Consider the following 27353-nt stretch of genomic DNA (forward strand, 5'->3'; position numbering starts at 1 on the left):
AGCCGCAGAATACCAGTGACTGTCAATTGTGATTCGTGAGATCCATAGAATATTCTCTTTCATGCTAGTGATAAACTGATAGTATTTGTGAGATCGGGAAGGTGATTGTTCTCCAAACATCCGCTTTGAGAAAGTTGCACATGAAGCTTTGAAATAATGCTCAGCATCTATAAACGAATTAACTTCTATATTCTGAAGGTCTTGTATAGACTGCTAAGTCTTAGCTTCAAATATTATAATCAAATAGCTGTTGGCCTATTGTATGCCGTCCTTGTAGAGATCAGCCCGACATTGCCCACCGAATAAGGTTCTGGGTGCGACATCCGCTCTCTGCTCATACTGCAGGGGATCCTGGAGGATCTCGCGAAAGGCGCGTCTGAGTATCACATCATTCTGTTGACTGCTTTTGTTACTTGCATCTAAAGCAGTCCCTGCGACAGACGCATGTGCTACAACCGCAGAGCCCAGCGCATTAAACGGAATCATGTACCATTTTGTATCGATTATGTCCCTCGAGCCATTGTGCTTCAACGCAAATTTGACGAACCCTCCCAATGACACAGAAAATCTTCTAGAGATTCTGCATCCATCTCCTGCATCACCTCATCATACAGAACGACGAACCCCCACAAGTCCTTCCCCTCTCTATAGAGACGTCGAATCCATTCTGGAGCATCGGACAGGGCGGCCTCGGCCATGGCGCTAGCTTGCATTTTTCTTGCACGGGTGGGCCGGCCATGCCACTCTCTGGATCCGGCCTGAAATGCTTCCAGCTCGTTGGGAAGAAAGGCGGGGTTTCTAGATGCGTAAAATGCTGCTCCTTCTTCTCCCATGATTATTTCTTCCGTTTCACAAAGGAGTTCCCAGGTCACCTTGCGCTCCGCACCTGTCTTAGGCGTCCAGAACCTAGCTAGCAGCAGTAGTGTCTCTTCTTGTGTGAGGCCACTCGGATCTTTAACAGCTTTTCAACTCCGCACGCGAAAGAGCTGTCGCCGCTCTGATATTCGCTGTCTCCATATCCAAATCAGGAAGATCGAGAAATACACGCCGTTCTTCATCAGTCAGAGCGGAGGGACAAGAAAGGCACTTTTCCTTCAATGATGGATAGGCTGCAATGAGCTCTTCAAGAGTATTATGGTTTCTTATCACTCTCATGTATCTGCCCATGGAGGCTTCGAGGATGGTCTTTTCAGTTTTAGATGCCATGATTATTCCGTGCCCTCAAAAATTCTCCGGTGATTTGATACCTATAACAAAACCACCAAGGATAAAGGTCCTTCAAAATAGAAGTCTTTTTTTTGTTGACATATTTATTGACTAACGTTTAGATACCGACCTCGCAACCTTGAATGTTGGCTGGTTGTTTGTTGGGAGGGTATTCACAGCTATCTGAAATAACATAACTTAACCCATCGAGATCCCTCATTTTTAATTACGTTGATATCACTCTATTGCACTGAAATTAGAAGATTAGCTTTAGATATAGTTAACGTAACAAAGTTGCATCACCAAGCTTGGTATTTTTCTTCTTAATGTTGAAGTCTTTTTTTTTTTTTTTTTTTTTTTTTTTTTTTGAAAGAGAAACTTGGATTAATTGCAATTAAAGCGAGTTTTGTACGATAGGCCAAACCACCGAAACATCAAGTCAGTGTATATCGTCACGTGTTACCGTGATTTTGCTTTCCCCAATCAGCATCTGCGATAAGGAACGCGATTTGGCCATTTCGATAATCGCGACAGCTTTCTTATGGCTCCAACCAACACCCCAAAAAATCACCTCAAACTTGACAGAGATGTCGGATGATGAATATGGAGATATCGACGAAGATGTTTGGGATGTAGCCGAAGCATTGACTCAAGCGTCGCAAACTCTACCATCCAATTCCCCTCATCGCAGAAAACGAAGGCGAATCAGCTCAGGCCAAGAGCTCGACGATTACAATGATGATGATTTCTCAATTCAGCAACGACGTCGATCGCGAGGCTCTATATCTTGCGACCATGATGAAGGAGACGAGAAAAAACAGTCGAAATACAGGATACATCTCGGCGCGGAGGAAGTACCGGCGGCAGTCATCATGGGGGCGACACAAGCGGATGGAATGCCTGATTCGAGTCCTTATAGAATTAGAGGGCCTATATACAAAAGGCCGAGACCACTCCCATCACCAGAATTAGAGGCTAAGCCCAAACCAGCATTGGCTTCTGTGTTCCGGCCCACCAAAGCCCAGAAACAGAATATTGTTCCCCAGCCCGCGCCAGTCGTCGCCTATGATTTCTCCAAAGAGCTCGAGGACTTACCGTCCGATGCCTTCTCTCCAAGCCCGCCACAACAAAACATATCAACTGGTTTGATTACAATAAACTCATCACCGCCATTCGAATTTACACAATCAGTTCGTTCTCAGCGACTGGTCGCACCACAGAATGGCCTTCGCCAAACTACACTCTTTGGCGGACGTGCTCCCAACCAGGCGCCATCTTCTACTCAAGCTAAAAAAGTGCATAATTATCTGGTAGACAAGGTACCAGAGCCACCGACGCATCATTCTTTGGACCGAGAGGCTATCAAAACATGGGTGTATCCAAATAACCTAGGTCCAGAACGGCGATATCAATACACCATCGTACATAAGGGACTTTTCAATAATCTCTTGGTGGCTTTACCAACAGGTCTCGGGAAGACATTTATCGCAGCGACCATCATGCTCAACTTCTTTCGGTGGACGAAAGATTCACAAATAGTCTTTATGGCGCCAACAAAACCTTTGGTGTCTCAGCAAGTTAAAGCTTGCTTCGAGATTGCGGGCATACCGAGATCATCAACGACTATGCTGACAGGAGATCAGACCCCAGCTTTAAGAGCCGAAGAATGGGATGAAAAGAGAGTATTTTTCATGACGCCACAGACTGTCGAAAACGATTTGAAAACTGGCATAGCTGACCCTAAAAGGATCGCGCTTCTGGTTGTCGACGAAGCACACCGAGCAACCGGCAAATACGCATATACTAAAGTTGTCGAGTTTCTGCGAAGATTCAATAAGAGTTTCCGTGTACTTGCTTTGACAGCCACCCCTGGATCAACCGTGGAAGCAGTTCAGGAGGTAATCGATAATTTGGAGATTGCTGAGGTTGAAATTCGAACAGAAGAGTCTATCGACATTAAGGAGTACGTTCATCGGCGAGATATCACTGAGATTCTCATAGATCCTTCTGATGAGATCATTATGATCAGAGACCTCTTTAGCAGGGCGCTGCAGCCGCTTGTCAATTTGTTATGCTCGCAGAAAGCCTATTACAATAAGGATCCTATGTCACTCACTCAGTTTGGCATGCTTACAGCTAGAAAGACGTGGATGGCATCTGGTGCAGGTAAGACTGCGAACATGGGCGTCAAAGGAATGATGAATGCCTTGTTCACTGTGTTGACGAGTATGGGGCATGCAATAAAAATTCTCAACTTCCATGGAATTGGGCCATTCTTTTCAAATATCAAGGACTTTCGAGCAGAGGTCGAGGGAAACAAAAAGGGCGGGAAATATAAAAACCAAGTCGTTAATGATCCAGACTTCAAAAAGATGATGGACAGGATTCAAAGTTGGATTAATAAGGAAGACTTTATTGGCCACCCAAAGCTCACTCATCTGTGCGATACAGTGCTGAATCACTTTCTTGACGCGGGCGCTGGGTTGAGGGGTGACAACGTGCCACCTTCAAGCACTCGGGTAATAGTCTTCACCGAGTACCGTGATAGTGCTGAAGATATAGCACGGGTACTCAACAAACATGGTCCAATGATCAAAGCATCTGTCTTCGTTGGCCAAAGCGACTCGAAGCGCTCAGAAGGTATGAATCAGGAGAAACAGCTTGAAACCATTCAAAAATTCAAAGCAGGAGGCATAAATGTTATAGTTGCAACCAGTATTGGTGAGGAAGGTTTGGATATTGGAGAAGTCGACCTGATCGTCTGTTATGACTCTTCTTCATCCCCTATCAGGATGCTGCAGCGAATGGGACGTACAGGAAGAAAGAGAGCTGGTAAGATTGTTCTCCTTCTCATGCGCGGGAAGGAGGAAGATTCATACAAGAAGTCAAAGGACAATTACGAGCAGATGCAAAGAATGATTAGTTCTGGTTCTCGCTTCACTTTTCGCCACGATTTATCTGCTCGTATCATTCCGAGAGACATTAAGCCTGAGGTCGAAAAACGTTTCATTGAAATTCCTCCGGAGAATACCCAAGATCCATCTTTGCCGGAACCGAAACGACGTGCCAAAGCCAAGAAGAAGCCTGCCAAAAAATTCCATATGCCTGATGGTGTTGAAACGGGTTTTCGTAACGCCTCGAAACTCAATGGCAGTGTCGCGGGCTCCACTTCAGCAATTTTCGGCATCAAACGAAAGCCTAGTGAGCTGGATGATGATGAGCTAGCGCCAGTGCCCTTACTCGACTCCGTGTTACTAAGTGAGAGGGATATGGCAGAGCTTGATCGCCGTTTTTTAAGAGTGCCAGATGGTGCTTTGGAAGAGGTTGAGATGCCCGACTTGACAGCTCAGCCAAGCATACAACGATCTCTAACCATGACAGCCAAGGTTTCACACGGAAAGTACACCAGAAAATGCGTTGATCTATTCAGCAAGCTTTCGAGATCCCAAGCACCTGGGGACCGTGATATCAAACCATATGGAGATGAAGCGCCATCTGACCTCGGTAAAATGCCAACGATGCTATTAGAAGCGGAACTACTTGCCAGAATTTCTAAAGCTGCTAAAGTCCCAAAGCCCACACAAGTTGCAAAGCTTTCTAAAGTTACCAAAACCACATCCGCGTCTAAGAAAACACCCGCATCCAGAAAAGCCATATCCAAAAAGGCTCCACCACGTCGTAATCGCCCTCTTCAACACGAGAATTCCGACTCGGAAGATAGTACCGCATCTATGGCCATGGTATCCAATCTCCGCTCTTCTCAAATTCCTCAACCAACACCTGATTCCGAAGAAGAAGGGCCGGGTGAAAGAGTTGACAGAACCAGTGACATGGAAGATCTAGAAGCGAGTGACGACTCGGATCTGGGAAGCCTGGTTGATTTTATCGATCCTACGCAAATCCAAACCCAGATGACCCTTACAGGGACTTCCAACTTTTCGTCAAGCCCACCACAGATGGAGAGATGGGATGGGGATGAGAGGCAAAAGGGGAGAGGAAAAGGCGGGTTGTTGGGAAGGGCAGTGGAGAGGGATAAAGCTAAAAATCTGTCTTCTGAGAGATCGGTACCTGCGATGACACAAGACAGTAGCGATGATGACTTACCTACCATCGAAGATCTCGTCAGATGTGATACAGTCACTAAAAAAAGTACAGATTTCCGATCTAGTAGTGTATTAAGTAGTGGGAAGAAAGCGACGCCGAACATGTTTACGAGGAAGAGGGATGGCGATGTAAGGGGAAGAGGAAACAAGCGGAGAATTGTGGATAGCGACGATAGCGATGAATAAATCTGTATTGTACCTGTATCTACATACCTACTCCCTCCCTTTTTGTAATTTGCAACAGATTGCCTAGCGTTAGAGTTGTCAGGTGTGTTGCTTGGCGTGTTGCTATATATTGGTGGTCATCATGTGTACATGTAATTCTCTGACGATATGTACTGCATATGGGAAGAATGAAAATAACTATCAGTGATGATATCTGGTTATTATTCCCGATGCTTGAGGATTATCGGGAGCTAAGCATGCAATATTATCCACCGTTTGATCATGAATTATGTATTACTTTGTCAAAGGTCTAAGGTGCAATCCTTCTGTTTCTTCCCCATACACCCCGGAGCCCACCAAAAAATGAAATTGATGCTCTCAATTGAATTCTACGTGTACACCTAACTTCTATTCCACTCCAAACTCTAATCCTTCCATCCTCTTCTCTCCCCAATCCACCTTACCACATATACCAACCCGAGCAAAACTGGCACCTCGATCACTATATGAAAGTATCAGTAAACATCTTCCTAACGGGGCGTTTCTAGAATGCATACACGGGCCAACCGTAGCAGCCAACGCCTGTTCACTATCCGCGCCATATGTCGCAACAGCCACAGCGATAGCCAACTCGAAATTGTTGCTTGCCGCCGTGAAACTTTGCGTCGTGGCAACCTTATATCCGAATCCCATTCTCGCACAGACAAATAAAGTAAAGAAGAAGATAATTGCAAAATAGACGATTAGAGGAGCTGCAACTCGTACAACCGAAACTATCTGCTGAATAACATGTTGACCCTGACTTGCGAAAAGGATCAAGATAGTGGCCAAGAGACCTAGAAGAGAGAGGGGCGAGAGGTATTTGAGGAACACAGTGTCGTACCAGGAGGGAGATGTGAGGCGACGGAGGAGGAAACGTGTGAGGATAGCGGCTGCGAGAGGAATACCGAGGAAGACTGCGACGCTGGACGCGATGGTTGAGTAGGAGAACTCAGCAGGGCCTTCGGCGCCTGATATGACGGAGATGAAAAGTACGGAGAGGGGGGCAAAGAGAACCATTTGCAATAGACTGTTTATGGCCACGAGGATAGCGCAGTACGAAGTCGAGCCGCCGGCTAGACCAGTCCATATTAGGACCTAGCAGAGATTAGTCGACTAAGTTGCAAGCATGAAGTGAGAAAAAGGTAAAATACCATTGCAATACAGCGAGCTATTCCGACAAGTATCAGACCAGATCGAAGCTCTTCTTTGTCGGGTAGGAAGGCCCATGCTAGAGCTAACTGTATGTGAGTCCTCATTAGCTGTTTCTTAACAATATCAAAGGTAGGCAAGGGAGGTTTAAGTACCATCAACAGTGGGGCAACAATCCAGTTAACGACTAAACTAAATCCGATCTGAACCCAGATATCCTTCTTCTGAAAGACAAGATGCAGGATTTCGAATTTGACCTTGCAAAGAATTGGATACATCATTGCCAACAAACATACAGCTATATTATCACTGTTGTGTTAGCGTATAGAGCAAACCGATACATCTTAACCTTCCCTCCAGATTATATGCTTAAGTCAATATCTTCTGTTATTATACTTCACTGTAGACCAGGAAGGAAGAAAAGAAGCACGAACCAATCGGCACACTAACACCCACAAACTCTCCCTTTTGCAACGCAGTCCCGATATTTGGCACAAAATTTCCTAGCAAGATACCAATAGCCATAGCGAGAAAGATCCATAAAGCCAGGAGCCGATCAAGCCATCCTAGACTTTTGAGAAGAGAAGTCTTTTGGTGGTCTTTCTGGAAATCATCCCGAGGTTCGGACGGTACTTGGAGGTGGGAGTTCTTCTCAATGTCTATAGAGTGATATGGAACATCCGAGGAAGATTTTGGAAATTGGTTGATAGATCCTGGAGCGACAACACCTTCAGAGGCGAGGACTTTAGTCATATTGAATAGACTTTTGTTGGACTAACGTTTTGAAGATTTTCTTTATTGGAATCAGAACTTCTGTTCTTGGAAATATAACAATTAAGAAATTTGAAGAATAGTAACATTTTAGAAAAAGTAAATAGCCCACCATAAGAACATCATATTTTATATAAGAAAGCAGAGAGTACATCCTCTTGCTTCGGTTTCTCCCTACACTTTTGGCGAGCATAGCTTTGACCAATCAAAGAGTAGGGGTGACATTCATGGGGTATCGGAGCTAAGTGGGGCTAGGACATGCACATGTTACTTGGCTGTTGAGATAACGCGAGATCGCTGTTCTTCTCGAAAACAGCTACCTATTTATATAAACAGCAATAGCCTTTTAATATTTGGAAATTCTAGGGGACTATTAAGTAGATATGCTTGAGCGCAACCTCGGGACTAGAAACACTGCAATTACGTCCCTCCTTTGTAGCGAAACACCTCTTCACTAGTGTTGACGTATGAGCTTCACTGAACAAACCTCACTGCATCATCCATTCTGACATGAGAGGCCGGAAGACGTTGTTGAATGCACCTAGCTAGGTATACCAGCAGTGCGTTCGGAGATTGAACCCTTGAGATTCCACAAAACCATGGCAAGAATTGACTTTCGAAACTTTCAAAATTTGACACGATATTTTGCACTTACGGAAAAGCAAAAATCACAACATTATTCAAATGACTGAGAAAATAACCTGGAGATGGGATGGATGGTGTTTGCTAGCCACGAGGCAAGGAACCTCAAAACTTGATATGCTTCATTTCATCATTGTCTAGTTTACAGCGCAAGGTATATTAAAATCATTTGTTTAGTTGACCTGGGTCCCGTATCCCCGAATTTGTTCAGCTATTTGACTGTTAGCACACTGTCACGAAGTGATTAATACTTGAAATCTTACCGAAAGCCCAACTTTGCTTCTCCAGTTCTTCGTTTTCTTTCAAATCGATACCCTCCTTTGTGATAACCGCAATCGAATACTTGTCCATACTCCTAGCATCTCTGTAAAATAAGACCTTCATGCTCTCTTTAACTGCCTCTAAAGCCACTTCTTTGGTCAACTTCGCAGCAGCCTCCTCATCTGGTGCAACCTTTCTTAACAACGGCTGAGCCAAATGCGCACCGAATCCAGTAGCCAAACTTGGAGAGGAGAACGTTGTGCCCAATAAATCAGCGCTCGCCAAGAAGGGTTTATCATGTTCATCCAACCCTGCAACCAGTAAAGTGTTCCATAAAGGATTGAAATCGGATCGACGCTTGTAAAGAACTTTGGAGAGGTATTTGTGGAGATTATGAGCATTGAGGGTGTGACCTGATGCGCCGTATGCTTCTTCGGTGTCGAGGGACTGGAGAAGGCGGTCCAGGTATTGCATATCTGATACGTCGCCACCAAATCCAACAACAGATGTGTCTGCGAATTTTCGAAGACGTTTTACGTCTGTGAATCGTGCGAGAGAACCATATGATGCTATTGGAATTGTTAGTGAGATGCATTTAGAGCTTATAGTTATAGACTATACCCAAGTTATCTGCTGCGATTACGACGCCATCTTTAAACTTCAACGCCACAACCGATGTACCAGTGACGATGGGTGATTGAGTGTGTTGATTTGGTCCATTTTGTTGAAGATATGAAGCATCATAGGCGCCATACACATCGTCTCTAGGCTGTTTGAATGTCAGTAATCTGAATATATCTCACTCATGTTGAGAGTATATTTATACTTACACGACCCCAAGCTTGTGGAAGGTGATTCATGATGTTTGTAGGGTTATTGGGATTGAAAGGTTGTTAAGGTATGGTGTGGTATCTTCAAATGTTCATGGGGGTAAAGTTATTGATAGTGTTGGAGCTTGAGGAACCTAAGCTCTCGTTGTTCCAGGCAGAGCTTGGGACGCGCCTTCTGCAACCTGAGGCCAAATATCGGGATATAAGTCCCGAGAACCAATCTGGAGCACGGAAAGCTAGTACCAGTACCAGTACCTAGTAGCTAAAGTCAAGAAGTTTATTTTATCACCTGTTTCGGTATATTTAAACGATCCTTCCTTATCGAAACCACTCGCAATACAATAATCATGGCAGGTTTAGTAGATTATGGAAGCAGCGATGAGGACGACTCACTTCAGATTGACAACCCGCAGACTTCTTCGAACGTAAGCTGGGTGTTATATTTAATGCAACTGAAATCTGTGAGAGTCACTGACATCGTAGGCTATAGACTTCTGGAGATTTAATATCCAACAATTCAACTACAAATGGTACAGCAAAAGGTACGCGAACCTGACAATAGATTTTTGATTTGTAGCGTTTCTGACTGCTTGAAAGATGTGCAGCTACATGCGGAAGAGCTTCCATCCACGGAAACCTCACGAACTATTGAACTACCAAGCAATCCAAAACCAAACGCTCCACTTGTTGGACCACAACTGGGACCAGTCGAGGCAACTGGCTTCTCAGAATTAGAGGATGCCATGAATGGGGAGCGAGATGGAGAACCACAGTCACCATACTCCGCGAATCGAGCTTTGTTACGAGATCTTACCCTTCCGACAGTTCCTAATTATGATATTCCCCCTTCACCCCCAGGCTCACCAGTAGCCAGTACGAATGCAAAATTCAAGCATTTCCTCGAATTAAAAAAGCAGGGTACACATTTCAACGAAAAGCTTGCAAAGTCGGCGGCGCTCAAAAACCCGAGTTTGATGCAGAAGCTCATGGACTTTGCGGATATTGACGAGGCGGAACAATATGCAACAATTCTTCCTCAGGATCTATGGAATCCGGCTGGATTTCCAGAGTATGCTTATAAGGAGGAACTCGCGAAAACCCAACAAAAAATCTTGAAGGAAAGAGAAGAAAAGAAAGCGCGAGGTCAAAGGGAAGCTCTGGACTTCGTACCTGCAACTGCCTCGGGCGAAACTCGCAACGCGCCTTCAAATACTAGTGGCATTAATGGAAAGGGACAAAAAAGCACTGCCGAGCGGATCATGGCGGGACTCGATAAGGGCAGGCCCAATTCATCAAACACGCAAGGAGTCAAGAGAAAGACAAGATTCGAGAGTTGAGATTCACGGCCTATTGGCGAAGATCTCTTCAAAACTACAACAAGACATCTCAAGCTTCGACTTGAGGACTAGGTACGACTTTAAGTTTTTACTTAGGAGGTCCGCGGTTAACGTAAGGAAAGACCTTGGGACACTTGGAACACTCGAGATTCTATCATCATCATAAGGTCCCGGGGTGGAGAGCCTTGGTTGACGTCAGATGACTAGAGACTCAGAGACTATGTTTTACAATAGTCCAGCAGACCATTGGAATTCCTCCTGATATTGTTTATACTAATCATGTATTCACAAGACCCGAGCATGCATAAATATCACGAGATATCGTATTTGATGAACCCTAGATTGAAGGGAAACGATTCAAATAAGAAATTTGGATTGAGGCTCTCAGGATAATCGATGATATTGAATATAGCGAGGGCGAAGAATTAGAAAAAATCTAGCCCTCTGACCTAAATTCCACCTCGAAACATCTTACTCGTGGCTTATATCTTCACCCCCCACCAGCCATATGGCATACATGTATGTTATATCCACATTCATTATTAGTCTCAGTTCCACTCAACATGGGGAAACAGTGATTTGTATATAAAAATAATCATGACGTTTGCCCCTGTGCGTAGAAGCTTACTGATGTTGATGCTATTTTGTACTCGTAGATCATGTTCGATCATGTAGCAAAAGTGTTGAGTTGAAATTGTACGAGGTAGGTGAGTAGTTGGTACGAATACCTACTGATAGCAATACCATTAATATCATTGCCAATATTATTAGTCAATACGGATCTCTCCTTTCCCCTCTTCGTATTCAAAATACCTACCTAGATAGTCGGGTGTTGATTGCTGCCTTGAGAACATGCTCTTTCGTGATGCTGTCAATTCACCACATATAAAATATCACAAATATAGAAAAATAAAATACCTTCTTTATGACAAGTGAATCCAATACTCAAGCAGATCCTCCTCTGCAGTTGGTGGGGTTTATGTGAATGTGAAGATATCGATCCATACGATCGACACATTTTTCTATCACTTCTAGGCAGTAAAGGTCCCTAGTTCATTCTACCCCGAGCGGCCGAGCTCATATTCCTAGTGTGGATGTGGTATAGAGAAGATCTGGAGTACCTAGTCCCTCTGATTACCTATCGAAAAGAATGAATCCGACAATCAATTCCGACTCCCTAATCAAAAGAAAATATACTCCTCGCAAAAAAAAACTGATAATCGGTTTGAATGGCTACTTGCATAATTACTTTCATCAAAAACTAAAGCATTTGCAAGATCTGCAGAATCCCAACGCCTCCGCTCACTTCAATCTTTTAACTCTTACACTTTCTTCGATATACAGTACTTCAAATCGCATCAAAACTCAAACTGACCTTCAATTTGTGCCAAGATGCCTTCAGAAAGAGGCAAAGGAAATTTAAAGCGCGATAGAGTAGGAAAAATCGCTCCTTCCCTATATTTTTGAAATTCGAAAAGGCTGACACATAATCTCAACGTAGGTAGGAACGATTGAAGAGAGCGAATCATACAAAAAGCCGCGCCGATCAGAAAGACACTCGCAACCGGGCCATACTCCAATCTCGAATAAGCAGCACCTTCCTTCCCCAGTGACCCATCAAGGTTCTGGTTCTAGTGATAATCTAAGAGATGGCACTGCAACACCACCAGAAGGTCGACCAAGCCAAATCCAGCACCGAACCCCAGAACCAAGTGAACGTTTCCTTAAGGATTCCCAAGCATTGTCGTCTCCCGTTCGTTACTCCCAAGCAAAAACTCAAGAATTGAGCCAATCACAAAGAGACGCAACTACATTGTCAAGTCAGGTTGAAGATGAGGAAGAGGAAGGTGTTTGGGGATACTTGATGCCTCTCAATTACAAGTATGGAAGACGTCTTGTCTTGAGGAGAAGAAATGCTTGCCCGTTGCCAGACAAAGACAGTGATCTTGGAAACCCTCGTAAAGGCAAAGATTTGAATAAGGAAGAAGAAGCCTATGAAGCTACCAAATTCAAAGGCATTGCTTCTGGAGGATATTTGATCGGACGACATCCGGAGTGTGGTAAGTGAAGCCTAGACAATCTGATCCAAAAGTGTGGTACTGACAATTTTTCTAGATCTCAACATCGATGATATCAGGGTCTCCAATAGACATTGTCTCATTTTCACCGAAAATCAAGAAGGTCTAAACGTTGCATTCGTTGAGGATCTATCAAGCAATGGTACTTTCATCAAAGAGAGTATCATTGGACGAAACAAGCGTCGCCAACTCGAAGATGGAGATGAAATAGAAGTGGTAGATGATGTTAGATTTGTCTTTCGATACCCGAAGTTGCGCGAAACCAGTAAATTTTTGCAGAAATACCTACTCCTAGAAAAACTTGGGTCAGGTCATTATGCAACGGTTTACTTATGCGTCGAGAGGGCTACAGGTCAACGTTTCGCTGTCAAAGTCTTTACAAGAAAGCCCGGCGTCGGAGAAAAACAAAGAATTGAAGGTTTGCAGCAAGAAATTGCAATACTAATGGGCGTCAGTCATCCAAACATTCTATGCTTAAAAGATACTTTTGATGAACCTGGCGCAACTTACCTTGTCCTAGAACTCGCAGCGGAAGGAGAATTATTTAACTGGATTGTCAAAAAGGGTAAACTTACAGAACAAGAAACAAGAAAGGTCTTCGTTCAACTGTTTGAGGGCTTGAAATACTTGGTGAGTGTTTTTCACGACATCATTCCATTGCCTCTAGCTAACCAATCAATAATAGCATGAACGTGGTATCGTACACAGAGATATCAAACCAGAGAATATTTTGATGACAGATGAAGATTTGCATGTAAAACTTGCAGACTTTGGTCTCTCAAAAATTATTGGAGAGGCGTCCTTTACGACAACACTTTGTGGTACCCCAAGCTACGTAGCCCCGGAAATCCTCCAAGACAACAATCATCGAAAATACACTCGTGCAGTTGATATTTGGTCATTAGGAGTTGTTCTATACATATGCCTCTGTGGATTCCCACCATTTTCCGATGAATTGTATTCCAGAGACAATCCTTATGACCTCAAAGCCCAGATCAAGCTCGGTAGATTTGACTATCCTTCTCCATACTGGGACCACATCGGGGATCCAGCATTGGATCTCATTGATCGCATGTTGACAGTCGACCCGGAGCAGCGTTATACCGTTGATGAGTGCTTGGCGCATCCATGGATGACTCAGAAGACTCTCAATGTTCATGATAGCACAGACGGTCTAGTCGGTGGACTTGCAGGTCTCGACTTTAGCAAGCGTAAGATCGTAAGAGAGAGAACACTACTCAGCGACATCAACGAGGTCAAGGTTTCCAAGATCATCCACATCAACTCTGACAAAGAACCTGTCAAGGTATACGTCAAAAATCCAAATGCTAAGTCTAATTGTATCAACAAGTCCTCAACTCAACAAGAATCTACGCAAAACGGAATCAAGAATGAGAAAGTTCCAGCTGCTCAACGGGATCCAAATGAGTTCATTGAGATGGGTGGCAAGGGCGATCAAACTCTCTTCGACAACGCCGAAGGTAGCATCTATCCAGAGGATTTGGAGGCAAAGGCCGAATCTCCCGCCAAATCCCACGAGATGAAGGCGCCAGTATCAACAACTCCAAAATACAAAACATCAAAGCCAGAGACCCCAAAATCAAAGACGCCAAAGAAGAATGGCAAATAATGAATTCTGGTTAAGCGATTTCGTCGATGATGGGATCAACCCTTTCCTGCATAGTTTTACCCTTGTATTATGACTTTCTTTAAACTTTCCGCCTATTTCCTGACTAAATTCTTCTTCTACTTGTACATACGTTGGGTGAGGCAGGGTTGGAGAAACTGATGGGCATGCGGGCGAAAAGTCGTTTTTGATGCTCTCGTACCCGCTTAATGATTATGGAATAGCATGCATGTTGGAGCTGTCCACATTCTGGCAGCGGGGGATCGAAGATTCATTGGGGACATCACGTATCATGCCTACTAGTCATAAATAGATATTGTTAATATACCTTTAAGTCATTCATTCGTTTGGAATTCCATGAAATATATTCCATTGTATTTTGCACCTCTTCAACTTACAAAAGGTCGTGACTGGCACCTGTAATCCATCTAAATGTTTCAGACTGTCGTAACAAGCATCATACCGTGTAGCACCAAAAAGCCAAATGTCTCAACAAGATATTTCATTTCACAGTCTATCAAAAAAGAGAGCATGTCTGACTATTGACTTCCCTGCGCAAATGGCAACTACGCTTTCGCATGAGTAGATATCTAAAGAAAGTCCATTGCATTCATCGCAATAGTAGCTAACTACAGTAGCACATACCGTCCCTCCATCAAAAGATCCCAACCCGAGTTTTTAGTGCCCACAATTCGCTAAGTCACACATCTACGCAAAAAATAAAGAAGTATAACACTTGGATGTGTAGCTAGACTTCTTGCCCATCCTTTCCTTTCCTTTCAATGCATCCGAGTCCAGCAGAACACCAAAGCGATAGGGCTTAGTAGCCTTTTATAGCTATGCCATGCCGAAAAAACGTTTACTCAACGGTAACTGACTTGGCCAAGTTTCTTGGGAAATCGACGTTGAGACCACCGGCAACAGCCAAGTGGTAGGAAATAAGTTGGAGTGGGAGAACGTTGAGGAGACCTTGCAAGCAGTCAATAGTCGCTGGTATCTCAATCTTCTCGGCTTGACTGGTCTGGAATTCCTCATCTCCAGGGTTGCAGATAACAATCGGCTTGCCAGAACGAGCAATGACTATAGACATTGACATTAGTTATGTAGATAAAAAGAATTTGAGTGTGTAAACATACCTTGTTGATAAGCGTTAAGAGACTTAGCAAAAATCTCATCACGAGTAAGAATCATGATGATTGGCAAATTCTCATCAACCAATGCCAAAACACCGTGCTTAAGTTCACCAGACATGACAGCCTCGCAATGGAGGTAAGAAATTTCCTTGATCTTGAGAGCACCCTCCAAAGCAGTGGAATATTGGCTACCTCTACCCAAAAGCAACAAACTCTTTTGATCCTTGAAGGTTCTGGCACAAAGCTCCTTGATTGGTTGATCGAGCTCTAAGACCTCCTTGATTTGTCCTGAGATCTTTCCAAGTCCATCCATGATGTCCTCGCGTCTCTTCTGCTTCGAAGAACGATCTTCACTCAAGGAGAGAGCAAACATGATCATAGCAATGAATTGAGAAGTGTAGGCCTTGGTAGAAGCAACACCGATTTCGGGACCGGCGTTGACGTGGACACCACAGTGAGTGAGGAGGGAGATGGAGGAACCGACAACATTGACAATACCAACGGTCAACGCTCCACGCTCCAAGCAGTATCGTAGAGCCATCAAGGAATCGGCAGTCTCGCCAGATTGAGAAACGAAGACACAAGTATCATCACGGAAGACGGGTGCTTGTCTATCGAGGAAGTCCGAGGCCAGCTCGACGGCAATTGGAATTTCGGTCAGCTCTTCGAAAGCACCACGAACAGCCATGCAAGAGTGATAACTGGTACCGCAAGCGATGAATATGATTCTTCTGCAACGTCGAATAGTGGCAATGTATGATCTCAAACCACCGAGTGTGACTGTCTTGTTCTCGACATCCAAGCGTCCTCTCATTGTGTTGATGACTGATTCTGGTTGTTCGAAAATCTCCTTTTGCATGAAATGATCGAATTTGCCCTTCATAATCTCTTGGAGTTCCAACTCAAGAGTTTGAATTGTGCGGACATTGGATGAGCCATCAACCTTGGTGAGTCTGTGGATGTTCAAAGAACCCTCGTGGATGTGAGCGATATCATCATCTTCAAGGTACATGACCTTCTTGGTGTGCTCGACGATAGCGGAAGGATCTGAAGAAAGGAAAAACTCGGTTGGCATTGGAGCTCCATCATCAGTCATGAAGGCACGAGATTGGGATCTGTGCAACAAGGACTTGTCTGCTGGAGCAAGAGCATTGCTAGCGGAGAGGAAATTTCCAACGCTGGATTTCTTCAATGCGGCGTTTTGTGAAGCTTTCTCGGCAGGCAATGGTCCATCCTCAGCATACTCGACGTCAACAAAATCAACCTTCATGCGCTTCTCTGTTCGTACACCAATAACCAAGGGCGAACCCTTACGTGCAGCAATAACCTCATGTGGGTAGTGTACTGACTTCATCAAGAGACCAAAAGCACCTTGCAATTCCTTGATAACTGCCTTTGCCAAATCTGTGAAACCTATTGTTGGGTGTTGGTCGTAAAGGTATTTTGCAAGCTTGGCAATGCATTCTGTGTCGGTCTCGGTCTCAAACTTGAAGCCCTTTGATGTCAACAGAGTCTTCAACTCCTTGTAATTGGTGATGATACCATTGTGTACGACCGAGAATTGCCAGGAGGGGTCAGATCTGCAAATCTCACATCAGCAATGTATAGCACCCTGCAATAGCTTTACGTACCTGTGAGGATGGCAATTAAGACGAGATGGAGGACCGTGAGTAGCCCATCTGGTGTGTGCAATACCGGCGTGGGAATCGAAAACCTTGGTGAGATCTGGCTTCTCCTGCTCGATGAGAGCCTTCAACTTTGCAACTTTGCCGACCTCCTTGAATGCAAAGACTTCATTCTTCTTGTCTCCATCGATGGCGAGACCAGCAGAATCGTATCCACGGTATTCAAGGCGCGAAAGACCTGTAGATTGCAAATGATTAACTAGCAGATCCCCAAAAGTTGATGAAAGGCGTGCGAGTATTGAAAAGTGTTGTTGGTTGAAATGGCGGTATATGTAACACCTCAGTCAAAAGGAGGGGCAGTTTGTGTATCTTACCATTGACAAGTGTGTCGAGAATGTACTTTCTATCCTTCTCCACCAAGTAATTAATGTATCCGAAGATTCCACTGAGAAGATGGTCAGTCAAATTGTCAAATCTTTCTGGTCCTCGTCCTCAAAGGATAGCAGACATCTCCAATGCATCTATACATACCACATTGTTGCAATAAAAGGGGATGTGTTCTATTGGGATCTAGATATTGGTGGGATGTGCAAAAAGGGTATCGAAAGCAAGAACGATTGTAGATTAAAAGAAAACGAATAAAAAAGAGATGTATGATTTCCTTTCCTTTCGTTGAGGGATGTGGATGGTTTTAAGGGGAGGGGAGTAAGAGGGAAGAATGGTGGGTTGGATATTCTTCGTCTGAATGTAAACGTGCACGTTGTCACCCCCACAGCCCTTTGCCTCTCAACCTGTCAAGCGTGTTAACGAAAAGAAAAATACGGTAACAAGTTACAAGTGTTTACGAATCTATTAGCTACTACCAGTACGATACGGGGCCAATTGATTGTTGCTGCGGATCTCAAACATACTAATTGGTGACTACGGTGCTAGTGGTGAATAACTGGATTCAAGAACCCTTGAGGCTGTAGGTATCTCTCGTACTTTTCGAAAAGAAATCTTACCTTACCAACCCAATCCCGAATAGTCTCACGCTTGGAACCCGTATCAATACGCCTTTTCTTGTCAATTTGGACCTCAAACTTTTCAGTTTCTTCTTCTTTCCCACCTTCTTCCTCGTTCATGTACCAATTATTGAAGATGCTCAACAGGGGAGCATTCTGCTAAAGCTGTATAAGCCACATAGTTGACCCACCTGTTAATCTAAATAAAGCAACATTTCAAGTTCTCCAGGCACAGGGGACTTATTCAGGTACCCAGGGTCGCGGGGGCATAACTCTATCCAGGCAAATTTTCTCTGCTGAAGCTTCATCATGACGTACAAACTTGAACTCTGTACTGTGTGTATTGGGAGGGGGTGGAAGCAGAGGTTGTAAGTACCGGCACGATATCATATAAGTGGTACAGTATATTAATGGAGGTTTTCACAGTCGAATTCATCCACTGAATCGGAGCTCAATCAATTGTGAGTACCATGATTCAGTCTATCAAAGAAGAATCGGAGAACCCGTCGTTTTAGGGTTACCAGCCCATCCACCAAATCACACCGTATCACCGCCAGCCAAGCCAGCGACCTGCACGCATTCCTTTTGCGGGACAGCGGCTTCACGTTGTGTGAAGCACTATTACTGTTGGCCACTTATGCAAAATTCGCATCTCTAATCGGCCATCAGGATTGTGAGCTGGGCAGATGTGTTTCCTTTTTGCCGGTCCGAGAAATGGTGTGCTTCGCGCTTCTTCTTCAGGCTACAGCAATCTATATCTGGGCTTTATGTAATCGTAGATTTTCTTTCGGCGAAACAATACATTGATTTCCTTTTTGACCCTCAAACTCCCCGCCAATCAACCCCACAGGAACCAATGTTGAAGATATACCGTACCCTAAAAACCTAATAAGGCCCCTTTTCAAGCGAGCATGGAACATGGCTTTGTGGGGGCAATAAACGGATGCACTCGAACTACGGTTGATTGAAAATAGGAAAAAGGATTTTATTTCATGGCAAGCTGTCCCGTTTGTACAGGTTCATGGAATTCCAAAGGAGTTCTTTTTAATGTAGTATTCTTACAAAGTCGAGCGGTATGCCCAACCATCCCTCAATTATGCGATGCGCCATGCTAAAACGAAATCTATGTAACAATCATAGTTTTTGATATTCCAGCTTGCCTTCCAATTTCTTTGATTCTGCCACTTTACGAACAGCTTTGTTGAAATCATCCTGGTTGACGGCATCTCTGTAATCCTTGATAGCAAATAAACCACTAAAAAGGTCAGCAAAGTCTTATGTGTAATGTGCTGAGGAAATACATACGCTTCTGTGACAACATTTCGTAAATCTGCACCGTTCAAACCATCACTCATCTTTACCACACTTTCAAAGTCGACCTCACCATCAATAACAACGCTGGAAGCATGAATCTTCATAATTTCCAATCGCCCGACCTCATTTGGCAGAGGAATTTCGATCTTCCTGTCGAGACGACCAGCTCTGAGAAGCGCAGGATCAAGGGTATCTGGACGGTTAGTAGCCATAATAATCTTTGTCTTTCCCAAGTAATCGAAACCATCGAGTTGATTCAACAGTTCCATCAAGGTTCTCTGAATTTCACGATCTGCCGAAGTTCCCTCCGAAAATCTACGTCCGCCGATGGCATCAATTTCGTCCATGAAGATAATACATGGCTCGTGTTCCTTGGCATAACCAAACATCTCTCTGATCAAACGGGCAGATTCTCCAATGTACTTATCGACGATAGCAGATGAGACAACTACATCACATTAGTATGACTGTGAAAATGATGTCAAGCAAAACTCCTACCCTTTAAAAAGTTTGTCTCCAAACTGCTGGCAACAGCTCTTGCTAGCAAAGTCTTTCCAGTTCCTGGAGGTCCATATAACAAAACACCCTTCGGAGGCTTGATACCAACTCTCAAAAACAATTCCGGATTTTTGAGTGGCAGTTCGATAACTTCTCTCAATTCTCTAATCTGTTCATTCAAACCACCAATTCCACCAAAGCTCACTTGTCCTGGATCTTCCAAAGACATGTTATAAACAAGTGGATCGACTTCTCGAGGTAACATTCGCATAATTGTGAGAGTAGTCATGTCGAGTGCTACACGGGTTCCTTGCTTCAACTTCAGCTTATCAACTTTCGATCTGCAGCCGACAACGTATCTGGGTCCAGATGATGCTTTGACGATGACTAGAAGACTAATGTCAGTAATGTTGGATTTGTATTACCGCTGGCCTACTCACATCTCTCATCATCAAGTTGTTTCAAAACCTCGCCGATAATTTGTCCAACACTTTGTAAGGCTTTGATATTGTCCTCTGTATGGTCGAAGTCCTTCTGCAATCCCTTAATTTCTAACCGTAAAGCCTTGAGCTTTGCCTCCCATTCTCTAGACTCCAATAGCTTCTCCCTGAATGTGTTCAACGCACGTTCGCGCTCCATAACGCCGTCGGTAGCCATCTCGAATGTCGCACGGAGCTCGATAATATTTATGGGATATTTTATTAGGTAGAGGTGATTGAATTATCGAGGATATAATACCGGGCGTTGTTTTCAAATTTGCGTGGAAGGTGTGTATGATGAAAGTAGAGGTATCAAGATGGCTTAACTAATAAGTTGCATGCGAAGCTCTTGTTGCCTGTGGATCGAGTGAGCTCCAAAATCTAGCTGCCTGAGGTAAGCATAAACATTAGTCAGGTCGTACTTGCTTTAAATGAGCCAATAATATCAATGATTGATATATGGCATACAATATTCACATCAACCTCAACCTCAGAATTTGTCTACCAAGTACATTTTGCTGATCGATCATTGCATCGCTCTGTTTACCTGCATAGATTCACTACCAAGCGATATATCTACGGTACTTTGAGGTAGCTCAATTCCCCGGCTTTCAATTCCTTCCCAAGTGTGCCAAATTACCCAGGTACCTACCCAGAGCTTCTCAACATCGCCTGCAAGTAGGTATCAAGTGCTGCGCTTCGAGATATAGCGCACCTAGAATTCGTAGAAGATACGATTCCACCTTTATATATCAACAAGATGAATCAGGACTTTGTATCTTTTTGGTCCTCTTCCAACCTCAAGGCTTCGACTGTGACGACAGTGATGAAAGTTATGATGTGATCATTTAGAACATGCTCCATTACTATCTTTCACGCCATACAGCTACAGTGAATATCAATCACCTTGGTAGGTAGGTACATTGTTCGTCTTTTAGACTCAAGACCCAAGAGCAGTCACAAACCTTTCTTCAAGCCGGGTCCGGCCACCGGAGAGGCGAAATAGTACCACCAAAGCTCGCAAAGCTATAATCTAGACATGGCATTGGCTTGAGATACTACTCCGTAGACACACGTAGCCATTTTTAAGTTTGAAAGTAGAGCTAGTAACAATCCGGCTCTCGTCTGTCAATAATGGTTGAGATCTAAAGAGTACGGGACGTGCCATTCCCAAACGTCGTTGGTGTTAGCTTAGTAGGTCTGACTTGTACTTGGATGTTTCAAACTTTCAACAAACAGCTTCCAAGATAGCTTCCAAGTTCAACATAATTCCACTTTATATACACTTTGATACATTTCCACCCAAGATTTGCATAAAGTTGTGCCCAAACGGAGGTGTATTTGCTGGGTAGAGTACATTACTGTTATTCAATCGAGCCAGTCAAGACTTCGGCGTAACTCACTTACTAAGAGTAACTCCGGTCAGCAGGGATTATAGGCTGGTACGGGAAGGGACGACGCATTGGCACGTTTGGTGGGGCGAGGGGTTGAAAAAGATCTCGTTCTTCTCTGTGTCTCCAACTTCTTGATCTTCACTTTCTCACAATCACATCTTTCTTTTCCCAAAGTCACCATAAATTTCAAGGTAAGACGATCTTGATGATATTCCCCTTCAACGGTTGTTAGTATCTGGGTATCTACCTACGATCCAGAGCTTCATTTCTATCTCTTGATTAAAGTGAATCAAGAAGTAGAGAAATAAGCTATAAGCTGAAGCTCGAGTTGGGGCTATCACCCCACCATCCTCATCTATACCGATATTTTCTTCTTCAATCTCCGCCCTTTATTCCTGCACTTTTTATTATTTGCACAATTTGATCAATAAGCCCAAATACTAATGATGACTCCTCGACAGAAAGTCAAAATGGCTATCACTAAGATTCACGCACGTTCCGTCTACGATTCTCGTGGAAACCCAACCGTCGAGGTTGACGTTGTCACTGAGACTGGTCTTCACCGTGCCATTGTTCCATCTGGTGCTTCCACCGGTACGTAAATCGCTTCAAACGCTAGAAAACCACAAGGCTGATCGAATGGCACTTCAGGTCAACACGAAGCCGTTGAGCTCCGTGATGGAGATAAGGACAAGTGGGCTGGAAAGGGTGTTACCAAGGCTGTCGCCAACGTCAATGATATCATTGGCCCAGCTCTTATCAAGGAGAACATTGATGTCAAGGACCAATCCAAGATTGATGAGTTCTTGAACAGTCTCGATGGTACCCCAAACAAGGGTAAGTTGGGTGCCAATGCCATTCTTGGTGTTTCTTTGGCTGTTGCCAAGGCTGGAGCTGCTGAGAAGGTCAGTCACAATACATGCTTACAGTCGTTTTCTTGCCTAATGCTCAATAGGGTATCCCACTCTACGCTCACGTTTCCGATCTTGCCGGAACCAAGAAGCCTTACGTTCTCCCTGTCCCATTCATGAACGTTCTCAACGGAGGGTAAGCACTCTGGCAGTTTTGAGGATTGTAGATTAGTTTGCTGACAACGCATAGTTCCCACGCTGGTGGACGTTTGGCATTCCAAGAGTTCATGATCGTCCCTTCGTAAGTTCCCACTTGCAAATTCCACATGCAGTAAATCATACGCTAATACAGCCTGCAGTGCTGCCCCATCTTTCACCGAAGCTCTTAGACAAGGTGCTGAGGTTTACCAAAAGCTCAAGTCTCTCGCCAAGAAGAAGTACGGTCAATCCGCTGGTAACGTCGGAGACGAGGGTGGTGTTGCACCAGATATTCAAACTGCTGAGGAGGCTCTTGAGCTCATCACTGAGTCCATCGAGGCTGCTGGTTACACTGGAAAGATGAACATCGCCATGGACGTCGCCTCCAGCGAGTTCTACAAGGAGGATGCCAAGAAGTACGACTTGGACTTCAAGAACCCAGAGAGTGACCCAACCAAGTGGATCACCTACACTGAGCTTGCCGATCAATACAAGAACCTCGCCAAGAAGTACCCAATCGTCAGCATTGAGGATCCATTTGCCGAAGATGACTGGGAGGCCTGGAGCTACTTCTACAAGTCCTCCGATTTCCAAATCGTCGGTGATGACTTGACTGTCACCAACCCAATCAGAATCAAGAAGGCCATTGAACTCAAGTCTTGCAATGCTCTCTTGTTGAAGGTCAACCAAATTGGTACTCTTACCGAGTCCATCCAAGCCGCCAAGGACTCCTTCGCTGCTGGATGGGGTGTTATGGTTTCTCACCGCTCCGGAGAGACTGAGGATGTTACCATTGCCGACATCGTTGTTGGTCTCCGTGCTGGTCAAATTAAGACTGGTGCCCCAGCTAGATCTGAGCGTTTGGCCAAGTTGAACCAGATCTTGAGAATCGAGGAGGAACTCGGTGATAAGGCTGTTTATGCTGGAGAGAGCTTCAGAACTGCCGTCAACATGTAAAGGAGCCGAAGATACTTTGACAAAAGTAAGCTGGGCAGGTAACTGTGTTATGCGGGATGAGCGATACCATAGCCAGAGTAATGATGAATGATACCTAAAAATGAGAAAAATTTTGACAAAAATACTTATATATTGTGACTGTGACGGTGTTATCATTACCTTATAAATTCAACTTATTGTTTCCATTACTATAAAGAAACCAGTACAATTCTGTTACTATTGTACATGTTGCAGTCTGTGGGTGTGGACGGAAAGGTTAAAATTGGTTGATGAGCTAACACATTTGTGACTGTACAAGGTTGTCCAATCGGAGACCAATCAAAATTACTAGACACTGTCTGTTCAGATCGGTCTAACTTGTAACTACTGGCAGTGGGCACTTGCCTATTAGCAAGTGCGGGCGCAAACCTAAAGATAAACTTCCAAAATCCCTCTTTCTTAATATTTTCCTTTCCACCACCACAACACACAGTGAAGACTATTACAGCGAGGCTTTTGAGACTCCAGGCCCAATAATCGGAACAATCAAACCAGAATCAATAAAAAAGTTCTATTCACCGCAAATCTAGTCTTGAAAATGCCTGACAAGTGGGGTAAGTGGCAGAATATTTTATTTTTTCCAAGGCGTGTTCTGCGCGGAATGTCTCATAGAATAACAAGCACTTTGAAGGTTTGAGTGGAAGATCTACCGCCATGCCAATACACACAAAGAAAGCACTTTAGACTGACTGCTACTCTACCAAATAGATGAGGAATCCTCTGGAGAGGAATCATCGGAGCCGACACCCGCACAAACTGCCGTTTCGAACCGAAGAAAGTTTGATGACGAAGAGGATGACGATGAAGTCTTAGATTCCTGGAGTGCCGCCGAAGACTCTGAAGTTGAGCGCGAGAAGGCAAAGGTTGAAGCCGAGCGAAAGGCCAAGGCTGATGCATTGGCTGCTGCGAACAAGAAGTCAAAGGCCCAACGTGTCGCCGAAAAGCAGGCCGAGAGAGCACGACAACTGGCAGAAGGTAGCGACGAGAGCAGTGAGGAGGATGAGGCTACAAGAAGAGAACGCCTCAGACGAACCGAACAAGAATCCGATTTGAAGCACGCTGAGGATCTTTTTGGCAACATTGGTATCAACTCCCGCAAGTCTACAAGTGCCGCGAACGCAGTGCAAATTGATGAAAAGAACCCCGCAGCGACTGTCGATTTAACAACTCTCCCACTTTTTGATCCTAGAACCAAGCAGCAGTTTGAGAAGCTCCGCGAAACTCTTGTTCCTCTTATTACCAGCAATGTCAAGAAAGCACAATACATCATCTTCTTACAAGAGTTCACTAAGCAGATCTCCAAAGATCTTCCAAGTGATCAAATCAAGAAGATTGCCAGTACACTGACGGCTTTGAGTAACGAGAAAATGAGAGAGGAGAAGGCAGCTGAAAAGGGAGGAAAGAAGTCTAAAGCACAAAAAACTAAGACTACCTTGAATGCAAGCAGGGACACTATGAGCAAAGATACCCAGGCCTATGATGATGATTTCGGAGAGTAAGTTCATGTCAATCTTTCTTCCATGAAACAATTACTGACGGGTTGCAGTGATGATTTTATGTGAAAAGTCTTCGATTATAGTTATCATAACTCAGTCTCTCCAGCATCTGTCAAAACTGAGAATACATCCCCAATCGAATTTTACGCAGTCCTACTCATGTACAAAAGTATTACTTGTGCCTGTCGAGCCCCACATACTGCTGCATACACAAAACCCGCCGAAGATGAAGTTACTCCTTCACGAATGCACGACGAAACCTTGATACATAGATGACAGCAACTGGTGCTGGGTCGAAATTTGAGTCGGGCTAGTGAATGGGGTAGTTAATGACATGACCGGTCTGATATTTCTAGGTTGCACTTCGGTTCCTCCTTGACTTCAAGATTTGCTACACATACTAGTCGGATTCAAGCATGGATAGACATAGCGAGCACGACTGAATCTAATTTTGGGAATATACCTGCTTTTATGCCTCTTAATGCGATCTCAATCATCAGCCTGTTTCCAACAAGTGATGCACTATTCCTATCATATCTTCCAAGTCTAGGTTGAAGAGTACATATGAAATTCATAGAACAAAAATGCCCACTCTATGCTCAATCCCACAAATATAAAACTCATACTCGAATTCTACATTTTATATCTTACTCGAAGTTCTCGCCGACGTGTTCCTCTCACTCCCCACAACTAGCGCAACATGATGACTGATAGCGACCAATTCCCCCTCCTCATCCCAAGCCGTCAACTCTATATCCATGCGCCCATTCCGGGTCTGCTTTCGTTCAACTCGAATGAAGAGCCATTCAATGCCAGTTGATGGGAGGGACTTTTTGAAATCTATGTTTAAACAAAGAGTTGGGAACCAGTACTTTGCGCCGGGAATGGCGGATTTGGATTCAGAGGAGGTGGAAGGGGCAGTGTTTGCCGGGAGAAAGTTGGTGGGGAGCGCAAACATATCACATGCATAGCCGAGACTTTGGTCAGTCCACTGGTTGACATTTAGGTTAGAATTGCGGTTTAATTAAGGCGTAATGTTGAGAGAATATGGTAAGCGGGGTGGAGAAGGTTATTATGAATTCAGGATCAGTATTATAAAGGAAATACGGTGCTTACAAATTCGCCAGTAGACAGTCGGATCCATTCGTCTGAGATGTTAGGAGCAGGTTGGGTGCGGGGAAAGTAAGTGTGGGCTTTTGTGCTAGCTTTACGGAAGTTGGGGAAGGCCATGCCTTCGTGGTGATAGTTGGGGTCGTTGTCAGTTTTCAGAACTAAAATGCAAGAGTTAATAGGTGAGATTTGGGAAGAGGAGATGGCAGGGAGGAGCAAAGACGAGGGTTTTAGATGAAACATCGGCTATGCTTACGAGAAAGAGAAACGGGAAGGGGGGGCGGATGAAGAACATGAGTGTCAGGGGAAGAGACGCCTTCTTCCGTCGTGGTATTAGAGTGCGTGATATAACCGACTACTTCAACGCGGTCACCTTGTGATAGGGTTACATGGAGAACAGATGTCTGCCTCCCGAGTTTGGTATCTTGGACTAAATAGAACGTTAGTACATAGAAGCCAATCTATAAGACGAAAGATACATCTGTATAGTGCTTTCGAAATACAGAAGCCATGGGAAAGACTAACCGGTGAAGAGGGCAGAACCAGCTTCAGTGCGCCGCAAAAACTCTAGATGAAGTGTGATGGGGTTTGGTTGGTTTTGGGCTGACAGGGTGGTGCCAAAATGGAGGGCAGAGACCTGGAGAAAGACACCGGTTACGAAGCCGCCATGGGGAACTAGATTTCCAGTAAGACAATAAATTCAGTGATACATGGGTAACCAAGTGGGAAGTTTGGTAAGATGCTTATCTACCTGATCCAATGCACCAGTCCTGCGTAAATTGTTAGTATGATAATCCAGTAAAGCGAGATTGCATGTTGGGAGTAAGATTATTCGTAATCATGTTTGCATAGCTCAGAGTCATCGTATCAATTCATGTAACATATATCAAGAATCTTACATCGGGAAAGTTTGCAGAGTATGTATGCGAAGTCAATTGTTGGACCTTGGTAGCATCGGCAAAGTTGCTGCCTGTGTTTGATGAAGGAAGGGACGTCATGTCGTATATACAAACGTGTTAGGTGAGACAAGATAAAGTGTGGAAT

At 44.3% G+C, this 27353-nt stretch overlaps 11 protein-coding genes across 11 annotated transcripts; 5 read left to right on the top strand and 6 right to left on the bottom strand.

Moving 5' to 3' along the window:
* Positions 1-255: 255 nt before the first annotated feature.
* EAE97_003259 (uncharacterized protein) lies at positions 256-1206 on the bottom strand (the record flags this gene model as incomplete). Its single annotated transcript, XM_038873771.1, has 3 exons — positions 256-571; positions 625-906; positions 971-1206. The coding sequence occupies 3 exons, from the start codon at positions 1204-1206 to the stop codon at positions 256-258; spliced, it is 834 nt and encodes a 277-aa protein (XP_038735634.1).
* Positions 1207-1793: 587 nt separating this feature from the next.
* EAE97_003260 (uncharacterized protein) lies at positions 1794-5495 on the top strand (the record flags this gene model as incomplete). Its single annotated transcript, XM_038873772.1, has 1 exon — positions 1794-5495. One exon carries the CDS (start codon positions 1794-1796, stop codon positions 5493-5495), a length of 3702 nt encoding a protein of 1233 aa, XP_038735635.1.
* Positions 5496-5899: 404 nt separating this feature from the next.
* On the bottom strand, positions 5900-7418 carry EAE97_003261 (uncharacterized protein; the record flags this gene model as incomplete). Its single annotated transcript, XM_038873773.1, has 5 exons — positions 5900-5976; positions 6032-6611; positions 6668-6754; positions 6821-6963; positions 7100-7418. 5 exons carry the CDS (start codon positions 7416-7418, stop codon positions 5900-5902), a joined length of 1206 nt encoding a protein of 401 aa, XP_038735636.1.
* Positions 7419-8087: 669 nt separating this feature from the next.
* EAE97_003262 (uncharacterized protein) lies at positions 8088-9419 on the bottom strand. Its single transcript, XM_038873774.1, has 4 exons — positions 9170-9419; positions 8961-9108; positions 8342-8908; positions 8088-8289 (listed from the first exon to the last, which is right to left on the bottom strand). Exons 1-4 carry the CDS (start codon positions 9197-9199, stop codon positions 8252-8254), a joined length of 783 nt encoding a protein of 260 aa, XP_038735637.1. The 5' UTR covers positions 9200-9419; the 3' UTR covers positions 8088-8251.
* Positions 9420-9516: 97 nt separating this feature from the next.
* EAE97_003263 (uncharacterized protein) lies at positions 9517-10506 on the top strand (the record flags this gene model as incomplete). The annotated part of the gene is made up of 3 exons (XM_038873775.1): positions 9517-9594; positions 9660-9711; positions 9767-10506. The coding sequence occupies 3 exons, from the start codon at positions 9517-9519 to the stop codon at positions 10504-10506; spliced, it is 870 nt and encodes a 289-aa protein (XP_038735638.1).
* A 976-nt stretch (positions 10507-11482) lies between these two features.
* EAE97_003264 (uncharacterized protein) lies at positions 11483-14584 on the top strand. The gene is made up of 4 exons (XM_038873776.1): positions 11483-11940; positions 12008-12566; positions 12622-13214; positions 13270-14584. The coding sequence occupies exons 1-4, from the start codon at positions 11899-11901 to the stop codon at positions 14212-14214; spliced, it is 2139 nt and encodes a 712-aa protein (XP_038735639.1). The 5' UTR covers positions 11483-11898; the 3' UTR covers positions 14215-14584.
* Positions 14585-15070: 486 nt separating this feature from the next.
* EAE97_003265 (uncharacterized protein) lies at positions 15071-17505 on the bottom strand (the record flags this gene model as incomplete). The annotated part of the gene is made up of 5 exons (XM_038873777.1): positions 15071-15291; positions 15348-16924; positions 16976-17207; positions 17344-17414; positions 17501-17505. 5 exons carry the CDS (start codon positions 17503-17505, stop codon positions 15071-15073), a joined length of 2106 nt encoding a protein of 701 aa, XP_038735640.1.
* A 1602-nt stretch (positions 17506-19107) lies between these two features.
* EAE97_003266 (uncharacterized protein) lies at positions 19108-20442 on the bottom strand (the record flags this gene model as incomplete). Its single annotated transcript, XM_038873778.1, has 4 exons — positions 19108-19228; positions 19279-19735; positions 19786-20172; positions 20226-20442. 4 exons carry the CDS (start codon positions 20440-20442, stop codon positions 19108-19110), a joined length of 1182 nt encoding a protein of 393 aa, XP_038735641.1.
* Positions 20443-22128: 1686 nt separating this feature from the next.
* On the top strand, positions 22129-23664 carry EAE97_003267 (uncharacterized protein; the record flags this gene model as incomplete). Its single annotated transcript, XM_038873779.1, has 5 exons — positions 22129-22252; positions 22310-22563; positions 22614-22705; positions 22760-22810; positions 22869-23664. 5 exons carry the CDS (start codon positions 22129-22131, stop codon positions 23662-23664), a joined length of 1317 nt encoding a protein of 438 aa, XP_038735642.1.
* Positions 23665-24241: 577 nt separating this feature from the next.
* EAE97_003268 (uncharacterized protein) lies at positions 24242-25265 on the top strand (the record flags this gene model as incomplete). Its single annotated transcript, XM_038873780.1, has 3 exons — positions 24242-24257; positions 24412-25198; positions 25250-25265. 3 exons carry the CDS (start codon positions 24242-24244, stop codon positions 25263-25265), a joined length of 819 nt encoding a protein of 272 aa, XP_038735643.1.
* Positions 25266-25839: 574 nt separating this feature from the next.
* On the bottom strand, positions 25840-27307 carry EAE97_003269 (uncharacterized protein; the record flags this gene model as incomplete). Its single annotated transcript, XM_038873781.1, has 6 exons — positions 25840-26190; positions 26316-26470; positions 26566-26739; positions 26835-26984; positions 27061-27079; positions 27209-27307. 6 exons carry the CDS (start codon positions 27305-27307, stop codon positions 25840-25842), a joined length of 948 nt encoding a protein of 315 aa, XP_038735644.1.
* Positions 27308-27353: the final 46 nt, after the last annotated feature.

This window comes from Botrytis byssoidea (assembly GCF_014898295.1).
Source record: "Botrytis byssoidea strain MUCL 94 chromosome Unknown BBYS_005, whole genome shotgun sequence".
Taxonomy (NCBI): Eukaryota; Fungi; Ascomycota; class Leotiomycetes; order Helotiales; family Sclerotiniaceae; genus Botrytis; species Botrytis byssoidea.